The sequence below is a fragment of the Pavona decussata genome, unplaced genomic scaffold (genome assembly GCF_977016875.1).
Source record: "Pavona decussata unplaced genomic scaffold, jaPavDecu1.1 SCAFFOLD_195, whole genome shotgun sequence".
Taxonomy (NCBI): Eukaryota; Metazoa; Cnidaria; class Anthozoa; order Scleractinia; family Agariciidae; genus Pavona; species Pavona decussata.
The window spans coordinates 803229-815000 of record NW_028145604.1 but is presented as its reverse complement, the minus strand read 5'-3'; the positions used below and the strand labels follow the sequence as shown (position 1 = coordinate 815000).

Genomic DNA, 11772 nt, shown 5'->3' with positions numbered 1-11772 from the left:
CTCCGGCTAGATCCAACATTGGATTGACTGTATAACCGTTGTTTTTGTTCATTAAAAGACGGAAGTGAGTGACTCTTATCACGGCTCCAAGAACAGAAAACGAACAGACACAAACAGTGACTGGTAACGAGTACCAAGTGTTGGGGAATGGACTGAAATAGAAAAACAAAATCATAGCGATGTTCTCCACAACAAACAGGACATTGGAAAACAGCTGCAATCTTTTGGCCTTCTTCCTCTTGTTTTCATTATCGTCATCTTGTATCTTTACTGACCAATCATCTCTTAGCCAGTGGAGAAAGAAAAACAGAACTGCAATTAACACTGCTCCTTGGTCAACTACACACTTGCCATAAATCCAACTGACCTCGAACAGCGCTATCACAATGGAATGGAGCGTGAGCACAACAATAACCCACCACTTGTAACTGACCACAAAGTAACCGACAGCAAACAGACGACTACTCAAGAGTATTAAGTGAGTCAAAAATATTAAAATTTTGTGTTTTATCGTCAGGACGTAGATCGTTTCTCCCTTTTGCAGCAACTCATCAGCAGTTGTAAACGTCCACGTTAAACTTAGGAGAGAGACAGGCAGGGAAATCATTTGAATGATCTCTACCGGGTGCTCTTGAACGCTTATGGCGTAAAGTTGAAGTATAAACTGAGGAGCTGACTCCAGAACTGCCTCAAATAGGGAAGCAAGCGCGCAGTGGTAAAGCCGCTCATTAATATCTTTTTCTTCATCAGTATCTTCATTGGCTGATTCGATTTTCTGGCCTTCCCAAAGTTTCTTGAAATTCCTCAAGCAGAAAATAAAAGCTCGCAGTCTCGCCAAAGCGACTGAGAAGGGATTAAAACCACAAAGTAGTACCTTTGTACAGCACTTTATGTAACTCGACGTTGCAAGTTCATCTAACCTTGGCATAGAATACAGCAGCGAAAACGCAAAACAAGGCAAGACAAGAAAAAGAAGACCCACCCCAAACCATGTCTTCTGATCTTCACGATAGAATTCCACCAGAGTTAGCACATCAGTGACTACGTCCACAAAGCTTACAATGCTTCCAGCAAGGAAGGCAAACGTACTGTACCACTTAAGACAATCCATTAGTTTTAGCTCTTCCATCTTCACTGAGCGGGACTTATATATAAAAGGGTGTCATCGAAAAGTCGGTCAAAACCGAAATTTCGGGTTCCTCTGTATTTTTTCAGGAGAATATTTTTAGTGAACTATTTATGAAAATTACAATTATATCATAAAAAAACTTTCCAAAGATTTTTCGTTTTCGAGAGAATTCAGGTGTGGGGCGAAATGCCTTGATAACGTCCGACAGCCGGCGTTAAGGCGCCACGTAGGGGCCGTGAAACTTGTTATAATCAGATATCAAGACATAATAATAATAATAATAATAATAATAATAATAATAATAATAATAATAATAATAATAATAATAATAATAATAATAATAATAATAATAATAATAATAATAATAATAACAACTTTATTAAAGTCTCAAATCTGGATAGCCGAGCACAAGTGCCCTACTAATTGGGGAGACTAAAAAATGTAAAGTTAAATCTATCCAACTAAGATTAAGTAAAGTTAAGAAAACCTAATAATTAATTATTATTAATTAACACCTTAGAACCGTTCTAAGATCTATCTATCATAATTCAGCGAATTTCAACAGCGTGCTTTTCCGTCTTCCGAGATTCAAACGCCTAAGAGTTAATACCAACATGGCTTACACTGGGAAGATCCCGAACAGAATGGGGAGGAGGAGGGGTAGCAATGAGGTAGCACATCTTAACAACAACAGCAAGGTTATTAGTGAGGTGATTTTTAATTTCTTTTATGATAAAATGTGTTCGAGTCGATCCTTCAGTGATCAAAAGTAAATAGTTTACATTTTTTTCAAATTACAATTTATTTCCGTATAAGGGCACAGGCAACTAGATCATCTTCACGCCACATTCCTTGGAATTAAAATAAGAATGACAGGGAAGGAGGAGGTGTCTTGCCTGGTAACAAACTCTTCAATGTGTTTTATTTTCGAAAAGCTCACAGATGTATAAAAGTCACTAAAGCCGTCGACAAAACACACGGAGAAGTCTGTGTCAGCAAGCCACAGATGAAACTTAACAAGTGGAAGTGGTAGAAAGTTTATTTCCTTCTTTGTAGAACTCTATGCGTGATCCTAACAAGCGCTTCTCGGTGAGGTGACGGAGATAACATGTTGATTTGTCTGACTGCCTCCTTAGCGTACTGGCTGGCCAGTGTATAGGAGCGGGTTATACCATCACTCTAAAAGGACCACAGCAAAAACAATAAGAATAAAACAATAAGGTTATGACGGGCAGTGGTTTGTTCAAAGCGTGATTAAGCTCCTTCAAGCTTGGCATCAATTTTGAATCCTGTTCATGAATAACGAAGCAGTGAAGGCTTTTGTCCTTCAGTTTCGACTCTGCCTTTTCTTCACAAATTTAAACTGAAACATGATAAACTTTCAAAAACCGAGAGAAATCCTACAAAGGTAATAAACGCTAATCAAAGATTAAAAGCACGTTAAACAGGGTTCCTATTTGTTGTTCAAAAGTTAAGTATTTTCTCTAGTTGAAGTTTGAAAGTTGATAACCGTTACGGCATAAATAATAAATATGATCCACATTAATTTTATTAACTAAAAACTGAAGTAAGTTGAACCCAATCTTTACTATAGTAGATTGTAGCTTGATATGAAACAACTGACCTTATGAACAGCTTTGCGCGCTTCTTCTACGTCAGTAGGTCCTTTAAATCGACGCATAATGAGAGCATTCAGATCTGGGAACTGTAAGACAAGAACACAATATTAAGCCTTTAACCCCCAACATCAAAGAACAAATTCTCCTATCTTGTCCCTATACTTTTCTTATAAAAGTACTGGGGAGAAGTTATTTAATATCAAGAAAATTCACCTTGGGTTATCATATCCTTAATTCTCATGACCTCAGGGGTTGAATAAGTATTGATATTACTAGGAGAATTGTTTCATAACTGCATTATTGAAGCCTAAAATCTTACATGTCATTTGCTATGAGCAATATTCTAGGAACAATTCCTTGGCTCTTAGCCTTTAAATGGTACAGTATGGTACGTACAACATATACAGAACCTGTTCACAAGCAAATAAGACAGGTGCTGTCGCCAGACCAAGATATAAATCTGTTGAAGTTGGTTTTCCCATCTCCTTATCAGTAGCTATAAAATCAAGAATGTCATCCACTACCTGTGGCAACAACAAAGATAGAAAGATTAACTAAAATCCCCTTCTTAAAGGACAGAGCACAAGACAGGAGTTGTTCATGGTACTGCACTCAGGAACAACACCTTTGTGGTGTTCGCATTAAGAGAGAACTGTTTGCAAGGACTTCTAGTGAAATTTCTACGAAAATGTCCGCGAGTGTAGAAGCAAAGGGACTGCCTGATTTCATTTCATTACAGGGACTTGCCCTCTCAATTCAAACCTGCGTTTGATTTGGAGAGATAAGTTCAGGGGACTAAACTTGAGACACTGCAGCTATAGAAAAATGAACTGAGTACCAGTAGTGCACTTGAAGGGTTGATTCTTTGGACTTGTTGCCAGGACAACACATAGTTCTGAGAACAAGTAGTAATCCTAATGCCTTGAAGCGTGGCAGGAACTCCTACATACGAATGTTCATAACTGCAACTGCTGATTCTATCAAAATGTGTCACACACTGTGTAGTGCCATCAATATAAGTTGTGTTCAAAGTTAGAGTTTCTTTGGGTGCTGATATTTAATGAGGAAGTTCAGACGTTTCACGACTACTATCCCTTCAACTGTGGGACTGGCCATTGAACAAAACATGCATTATGGTATTCAAATGTCACTCACAGTGCCTGCCGCGGGAATTTACACAAAATTGAAATCTATGCTCATGCTGCTAGGTTGCAGAGTTTGGCATGTAAAAATTAGATGGCGCTTTTTATGTTTGTTCATTTCTGGTGGCAATGTCTTTCACAAATTCAAAGGCTTTTCATGATTTCCAGATGAGTACAGTTCCATGATTTTCAATGTATGATCTCTGAAAGCCCAATAACTTAAAATTCAAAGCTTTTTAAAGATTGCAAGAGCCACAAAAGCTGCTTTCAGCTAATCACCACCCTACTGATTCAAAGATGTAACCAACCAAATCAACATCATTCTATTTAATAGTAGCAGCAAAACTGGACCTGGAATGCCATTCCAATATTTCTGCCATATTGATAGGCTATTTCTTGCACCACTGGGCTACAGTCACCAAACACAGACACCTGAAATTAAAAAAAAATGCACTAAGTACATAGAAATTAGTTAAATAAGTATTTAAAATAAGAATATTGTGTTTATTTTGATAGTGATGATGATGATATTCTTTTAAGCGAGAGATGTCTTATACAACGTATCACTTGTCTATAAAAGAATGTTTGGTTTATCAACAGAGTTGATAACTAAAGGGAAATTGGCCACCACAAAGAGATTTGAGTGTAGAAGGGCTAACGCTCAAAATGTCAGCACTCGAATCTCTTTATGGTGGCCAATTTACCTTTAATCATCAACTCTGTTGATAAACCAAACATTAGTTTCTACTCCCCATTGACGTAACGCTGCAATTTCTTTAGAAACCAACCTCTTATAACTTGTCTGTAGCTGCCAATTAGCTAATCAAAGTAGATTGCTATCTGAGAAATTTGTCATCGACATCAATCATTAACATAGAAACTAAGGAATGGTACTCAACTACTTGCAAAAATAATATTATAGATGTCATCTAACAGCCTCTTTGTTAAACCAAGAATAAATGTCTAAAACATACCGCTTTACAGCAGCATGCTATCAAACTAGCTGTCTTCTTGTAGGTTTTTTCTAAGTAGTGATTAAACCTCTCATCTGGATTTTCTTTGGATCCTAGTTGCATAAATTCACCTGCAATAGCAACAATAATTGAAAAGGGAAGCAAAGCTGTAAAAATGTTGTTAAAAAATGGAAGAAAAACATAAAAATTTATTGCAGCCATTCATTTCTCTTAACTGAGACAACCCTAAGTGACTTCCAATAAACTGCTAGATTCTCCTTCCAAATTACCTTGCATTTACTTGTGGAGAGGGGGATAATAATTGACGTAGTATCCAGAGTCACTTAGGGCCTTTCTCCACCCACCACTTCAATTAGGAAAATTAACAATTTACTCTGATTCATTTCAAGTGTACTATAATTTACATAAAAAAGCTCACATTGCTTATTAATTTTTAATAAATATCTTCATTGCTTTTCAGAGTACCAAGAAATGTAAAGAAAAAAAAGAATCCAGATTACCCTTATCAAAAGACTTAGTAAAGAGTCTGCAGGGTGACAATTCATGTCACAAGAGAACATCGCTCTTTTTTGGTGAGAGGGAGGCAGGAAAATTTTTCAAAGGCGGTAGTTATTGAGAAAAGGGATGTCATTAAGCATTCAGTTGGAGACTCTCGCTCCACAAGCAGAGTAATCAGTCATAGACTACAGAAAAGTCATCCATTGTTGTTGTGTTTCAGTCATTTTCAAACTCTGAGTAGACAGCTATATTCATATTAGTCAAGCTGGTCACAATAGCCAGCTAGCATCTACTAAAATGATAGGACCAGAAACAGGTTAATATTACATTGTAATCACCTTTTATTAGGTCATCTATGACTCTGGATAACAATTCTACAACTTCAGCATTTCCAAGTTGTGCCAGTGCCTGGGAAGCACAGGACAGAATGTAGTCGCCCGCCAAGACTGACATCTTTTCACCAAACATTTTGTTTACAGAGATTTTGCCCCGCCTTGTATCTGCACCATCTATGACATCATCATGAACCAAGCTAGCTGTATGGATCATCTCTGATACCATGACAACAGTTTCTTGAGATGGAAGGATTGTGCTGTACAGAGGAGTAAAGAGACAGCATAAAGAAGTCATTAATATTATGACTTCTTTTTCCTCTTCCCAAGCACTGTAAATAACTAACACCTTTAGGTCATCTGCCTAATTAGCTCTCACCATTTGGATGATCCAAAGTCCACCTTTACAATTAATATTAAATTCTTACCACTGTAAAACTTTAATCACTGCATTGTAATTTTTTAAGTAAGGGCTCAGTGTTATTCTAACTATTGTCTGTAGGATTCTGGAGCTAAATTGCTATTTTTAATGGGTCCAAATACAAACCTTGTAGCTGAAGTGTGATTATTACATGCACCAGCAGCGAGCAGTACAATCATTGGTCTAATGTATTTCCCTTGGCCGTCAAAGTAGTAATGGCTAACTTCTCTAAGAGGTCTTATGGATGTCTTCAATTCCTGCAAGATATTCATTTCATAAAACAGCTGATTAATGCTATCCCTTGCTATGAAGGTATAAAAGTCATATTTCCATCATGTCATACCAGCCTGTACCATGCTAACATGATGTAGAATGAGGAATAAGTTATTTAACCATTAACATAAAAATAATGATGCTGTTGATGATAATGACAATGGTGATAATTAATGATAAAAATAATTTATTAAATATATCTTTATTCTAAACACCCAGTCAGACTCTATTCGCACAAAACTATTTGTCTAACCCAGTATATGGACATAACTCTCACTTTATAACACCTCAATAAATGAACAACGGGCAGTTTCTTTAAGTATTAATTTAATTTATTTTATTTCACACCTTTACTTTCTGTATAAATTAAGTTTTCTATTACATTCTTTACTTGATAATGGTGCCAAGATGACATGGAAACGTTGGTCCATTTTTTCACTTATTTTTGTAGAAATATGTGAATTACAAACAATAAAAGCAAGTATAAAAAATCTAAGATAATTAAAATCTAAATTTATTACAAATTTATTTTCCATCAAATTAGTCTATTTTGAAATCAGTATGCAAGGCGAGCACTAGGCTGCTAGTATGGCTGGAAGCAGATGTGACCCAAAAGAAAATGAGAAAAAATGAAATGAATAATGAGATGAATAAAATTTTTAGGGGAAAACCTGTTAATAGGTACATGTAAGTCGGTTCTCAGGTTTCAACTCAAAACTCAAACAAATTTTAGATAAATAACAGATGTACAGTTGCAGAACTGTAAACCACCTTGGGTTTTACTGTAGATCCTATTAAATATATATTTTCCTGTTCTCTCGCAAATTCAACCCCAAATTGGAAATTCAGGTCTTTCTAATCTAAGCCATTTTAAAACATAAACAAGTAGTCTGTACGAGAAGAAGAATGCTGTTTACTATTTTCAAATATCTCTTTTTGTTCCAGAGATATTCAAATTTTTAAAATCTGCAAATTAGCCAACTGATGACATCATAGACTCAACCGAATTTTGATCAAATATTATGAAAAAAGTCTGCATGAATCTGCATGATTCAAGAAGCGTATAAATATGTTAGGTCGAGTTTGTGGCCTTGTTAAATGTTTTTCAAGCTGACAATCACTAAAATATTGAAATCAGGTTAGAGGGGACTGGAAAAGAGTGAGTAGCCATGGGAACCAAATTTTTTATAGCCGCACGTGTATTGCCTTAGAACTATTAGCCTGCCAGGTTTCAATGGTCTCTGCTGTAAATTGAATGAGATAGCTCTATTTATATACTTGATGTTATATTGAGTTGAGAGTATGATGTCATCAGTCCTCTCATTTGCATATTTTTCACATTTTTCAAACTTAAATATCTCCGGAACCAATGCAGATATTTAGAAATGGTAAACAGCGTTTTTAATCTTTCCTAGAATTCTATGTGATAAACCTTAAAATTCAAGAAGTAAAAATTTGATCATAGTAGCACTTCAAAGCATAAACATAATATTATTGTTGAGACCATTTCATTTCATTTTTTTTTTTACCTTCTTTATTTTAACACAAAGATGTGATAAATGAGTTTCTGTTAAGACCTGTGGATCACTTTGCAAGTTTTCTATAGAAGAGCTAGTTGAGCAATATCTGTTGAAAAAAGAGAAGAATTAACAATAATAATAATAATTTATAAATGAGTCAAACCTATCCGATTTGTTAATTGTGGACATAATCTACACTTTAATGTAATATCATTCTGATAAAACTTCCCATGATGCAGTTATTAACGTATTATAAACAATATTACACACTGGCACTATATTTGTTAACAATTATTAAATGCTATTGTGCAGTTCCAGAAAAAATCCATACCCACCCCATGGAAGGTCGTTGGAAATTCCTAGGGGGAGGGGGATCTTAAAAGTAAAAGTTTAAGAAGCAAAGTATGAAACTATACTGGAATTTCCTGGGGGGATGGGGATTGCAAAACAAAAACCCTTCTGTGGGGGAGTATGGATATTTTCTGGAACTGCACATTGCATGCAATGTCATCAACAAATAACTGAACTACCAGGCCAGAATGCAAAGGCTTGCAAGTTAAGCTCTTACAGCCGTATGACAAGTACACTGCAAGTACAAGTAGGTAATAACAGCATGTCTTAGTGCAGTGTGCTATCACCAAGAGTTCACTTTTAAGGGGGGATTTCACCTAAACGCCATTTTTCCGCCACTTGACATGGCCTTAATGGAAATATCTTGTTCACGTTTCAAGCAATCCAAAAACTCTATCATCATCCCATAAATTTGTGTTGTGGGGTGTTTTATGTATTTTTGGGTGATTTTGGGGTATATTTGGAAGAGATAGTTTTTCTAGAAGGATTGGTAAAATTAAGAGAAATAAGAAATATTGAAGATTTAGTGAAGTTTAAAAATTAGAATTTTGTAGTTAATAATTAATAGACGGACACCAAGTTAGTCCACTAGCAACCTGGGGTGCTCTTGCGTGGGTATCAACTGTCTGTTGGTGTTCCAAAAATCATTTCCTTTCTTCTATCTCTTCTTAAAACCTCTTCAAATTTCATTCAAATTTAGGTAAAATCCCCCCCGACCAGAACAGGCTAAGCCGAAGTCAAAAGTGGGGAAATTAAAGGAACAAGAATTGATCTTTTTCCCCAGCATTGAGTGACACAACACTCTTTTAATACCCTCTCACAACGTCTGTCTTGATTTGCAAGGAATCCCCACTGACCCCACCCTCCCTATCAAAAAATCTGAATTCCTTCTGCATAGAAAAGTCTGCTAACGTTTATAGAATAAACGTCGTAAAAATTAAAAACCCCAACTACTATAAATAATTATATTATTGTCCTTAAAAACTCACACAAAAGTTAATTACTATTAATATGATATGCATGCATGTTGTAACTTGGGTTAATTATTGCCAGTAATAGGATGTGAGCATGTGGCCTCCTTCCAGTAAACAGCATCGACAAAATAAACTGAAAAAAGCCTCAAAAAAAAATTACCTGTGAAAATGCCGAATTGCAGTCCTACCCCATGTTAATGGTGAGCTCTGTACGATTATGTAATTTCGGCGATTTATGGTTGAAAGTAATCGAGGCAACGACAGCAACTTTGGCCGAGTTCGGGACAACGAATGACATCTAGAAACATGACGGCTGCAGGCTTTTTCACATCCTTTAGCACAAAAGACTGAATTCCTAGATAGGAAATGTTTGCAAGATGACAAACGTGCGAAAGGACATGGGAAGCCCGAAACCGCCATCTTGGATTTACATTGTGCGTAACAACCGCTGGCCGCTCGATTACTTTCACTCATGCATTGCATGATGGGATTTGTCTATTCGCGTCCAGCGTTAGCGTCGTTTACATCCATTGATTTGATTGTTTGGGGTACTGTTTCCCAACGGTCGTTTATTTTGCTTTGATCAGGTGCGCGCAGCTTAATATTGGGTAAGTTTTCAATCCTTCGCTATTATTTTGCTTCTGTGAAGTCGACTTATTTGCATGATTGCTTTATTTTACGTAAAAATAGGTGCAATAACTTTGCGTGATTGTTTTCGCGCCTTTTATATCAGAGTGAGGTCTATTTCATGGTCTCGCGTGTGCAATTCAACGATTTCTTTTATAATCTTATAGTACCCGCAGGTGAAGTTCGGTCCAATTTCTACTCAGTCCTTAATTTTCCAACCATTCTGTCTTGCTGCAGGGTTCCTAGCGAAAGGTTGGGGAAAGAACGTTTGATCAGAATGCCAGACGTGGAAGCTGCAGCGCCAACGAAGAAGCGTGGTCGCCCGTCAAAAGGACCAAAAGAACCCGCTGATGCAAGTGCAGAGTCAGGCGAACCAGTTGTCAAGAAAGGCAGAGGTCGCCCGCCAAAAGGACCAAAAGAACCCGCTGATGCAAGTGCAGAGACAGGCGAACCAGTCGTCAAGAGAGGCAGAGGTCGACCTAAAGGCTCGAAATCGGCGAAGAAGAAGGAGGCAGCAACAGGCCCGAAACGACCTCGTGGACGACCCAAGGGATCAGTGAAGAAGAATCCTGCAGAAGAGAAGCCTGCGACCCCGAAGAAATCTCCGAAAAAACCAAGCGAGTGAGAGACAAAAGTTCCAATAGACTTTGTCACCAAAAGGCATGAAACCTGTTACTGGATATACATATTATATACGAGCTTGCGTGTCCCATATTTTTACTGTTACATGTATATACATACGTTCAGATCTACTAACTATGTTCAGATGAAACCTTTGTAACTCGAGACATTTTTTACATAATGGTAATTTACCAGCCTGAGCCAGCGCGTGCTTGCTGCCGTATTAAGAATATCTACATCTTTTCCCTACCCAACAATCAAAAAGTTGTTTACTAGTGTATTTTGAGGTGAACACCATTTTACATTGCAATCATTCTTTTACTGTTATTTTGCTTTTCACTATACAATATACATATTGAGCTTTGACTTTACTTAAGTGGTTATAATTAGCATGACTATTTTAATCAGTTCCATTACCCTTCAACATGAAGGACTGTTGATCTTATTTTTAGGCGGGCAAAGTTAATAACAACTGTTTACTTCGTAAAGCTTCTGCAACTCTGAAATATTAATAAAAGCTTATTGCATTGTTATGTTTGTAATAAAGGCATTGAAGTGATATTTTTATGTGATAGACAAGATGAAATGTTCATGTTGTCATGGGCATTAGACAAAGAAAAAATCTGGTTCCCTTTGGTTATCAAACCTATGGCCTTATTCCTAGGGGAGAAGAGGTACTCAACAGAGTTTTATATGGGGAGGCTCTGCCCCAAACCCTTTTGACAGGAAAGGTAACCCTTTCATATACTTTTCATAGAAAATGTACAGCAAGGCTAGCCTGTGTTTTTTGTTTTAAACCATGAGAAGATCAAGTGGTTGCTTGCATACCCCATCTTCTACAGTTGGTCAGAAACCTCTTGTGGAGGTATTGCCCCTTAGTAATAATAATAATTAAAATATATTTATACAGGATTTCTGCATCAGTTTTAAGAAGGCAACTGCTATCAAAGCAGGTCCTGTTTAACAAAAATAAAATAAAAGGAGATCACAAAGTTTTGATTTTTTTCCCCTAAAATGCTTGGGGTGGCTAGACAATCATTTAGGGTTACATTGCCACCTGTGGGGAACAACAGATTCTTTCAAGGTTGGAGAATTAATCAGGACTTTTGCATCAATGTAAGGAAACTCTAAATTCTACCTAAAAGTCATTGAAAAGTCAGAAATGGTCGCAATAAAGCCCTCCCTCCCTACATCTCATCCCTGTCAGAAAAAAAAATTATGATCACAGGATGTTGTTTCAAAAGATACTGACAACTCAAGGGAATTGATAATTTGATGTGGCAGGCTCTTT

The 11772-nt window shown here is 36.8% G+C and overlaps 3 protein-coding genes across 4 annotated transcripts in view; 1 reads left to right on the top strand and 2 right to left on the bottom strand.

The window, feature by feature from the left end:
* Positions 1 to 1172, bottom strand: part of LOC146461604 (XK-related protein 7-like) — a 7938-nt gene extending 6766 nt beyond the window's left edge. The window contains exon 1 of the mRNA XM_085086480.1: positions 1 to 1172. This exon is cut by the window's left edge and continues 771 nt beyond it. Coding sequence (XP_084942606.1) covers positions 1 to 1129 — 1129 coding nt within the window. The 5' untranslated portion in view covers positions 1130 to 1172.
* The window catches only part of LOC146461603 (all trans-polyprenyl-diphosphate synthase PDSS1-like), a 13626-nt gene extending 3933 nt beyond the window's left edge, over positions 1 to 9693 (bottom strand). Inside the window, exons 1-9 of one of the 2 annotated variants that reach the window (XM_085086439.1) lie at positions 9394 to 9690; positions 7918 to 8014; positions 6242 to 6372; positions 5701 to 5954; positions 4865 to 4974; positions 4242 to 4322; positions 3159 to 3272; positions 2754 to 2834; positions 1829 to 2308 (exon numbers count right to left, since the gene is read on the bottom strand). In XM_085086439.1, coding sequence (XP_084942565.1) covers positions 2168 to 2308; positions 2754 to 2834; positions 3159 to 3272; positions 4242 to 4322; positions 4865 to 4974; positions 5701 to 5954; positions 6242 to 6372; positions 7918 to 8014; positions 9394 to 9653 — 1269 coding nt within the window. In that variant the 5' untranslated portion in view covers positions 9654 to 9690 and the 3' untranslated portion in view covers positions 1829 to 2167. Of the gene's footprint in view, positions 1 to 1828; positions 2309 to 2753; positions 2835 to 3158; positions 3273 to 4241; positions 4323 to 4864; positions 4975 to 5700; positions 5955 to 6241; positions 6373 to 7917; positions 8015 to 9393 lie in introns of those variants that run through there. The other variant, XM_085086440.1, reaches the window with a different exon arrangement.
* A 43-nt stretch (positions 9694 to 9736) lies between these two features.
* LOC146461602 (uncharacterized) lies at positions 9737 to 11031 on the top strand. The gene is made up of 2 exons (XM_085086474.1): positions 9737 to 9841; positions 10098 to 11031. The coding sequence occupies exon 2, from the start codon at positions 10138 to 10140 to the stop codon at positions 10483 to 10485; it is 348 nt and encodes a 115-aa protein (XP_084942600.1). The 5' UTR covers positions 9737 to 9841; positions 10098 to 10137; the 3' UTR covers positions 10486 to 11031.
* The last annotated feature ends 741 nt before the right edge of the window (positions 11032 to 11772 follow it).

Excerpts from the sequence above, each read along its gene's own strand:
- LOC146461602 (XM_085086474.1), top strand. The coding sequence starts at position 10,138 with ATGCCAGACGTGGAAGCTGCAGCGCCAACGAAGAAGCGTGGTCGCCCG.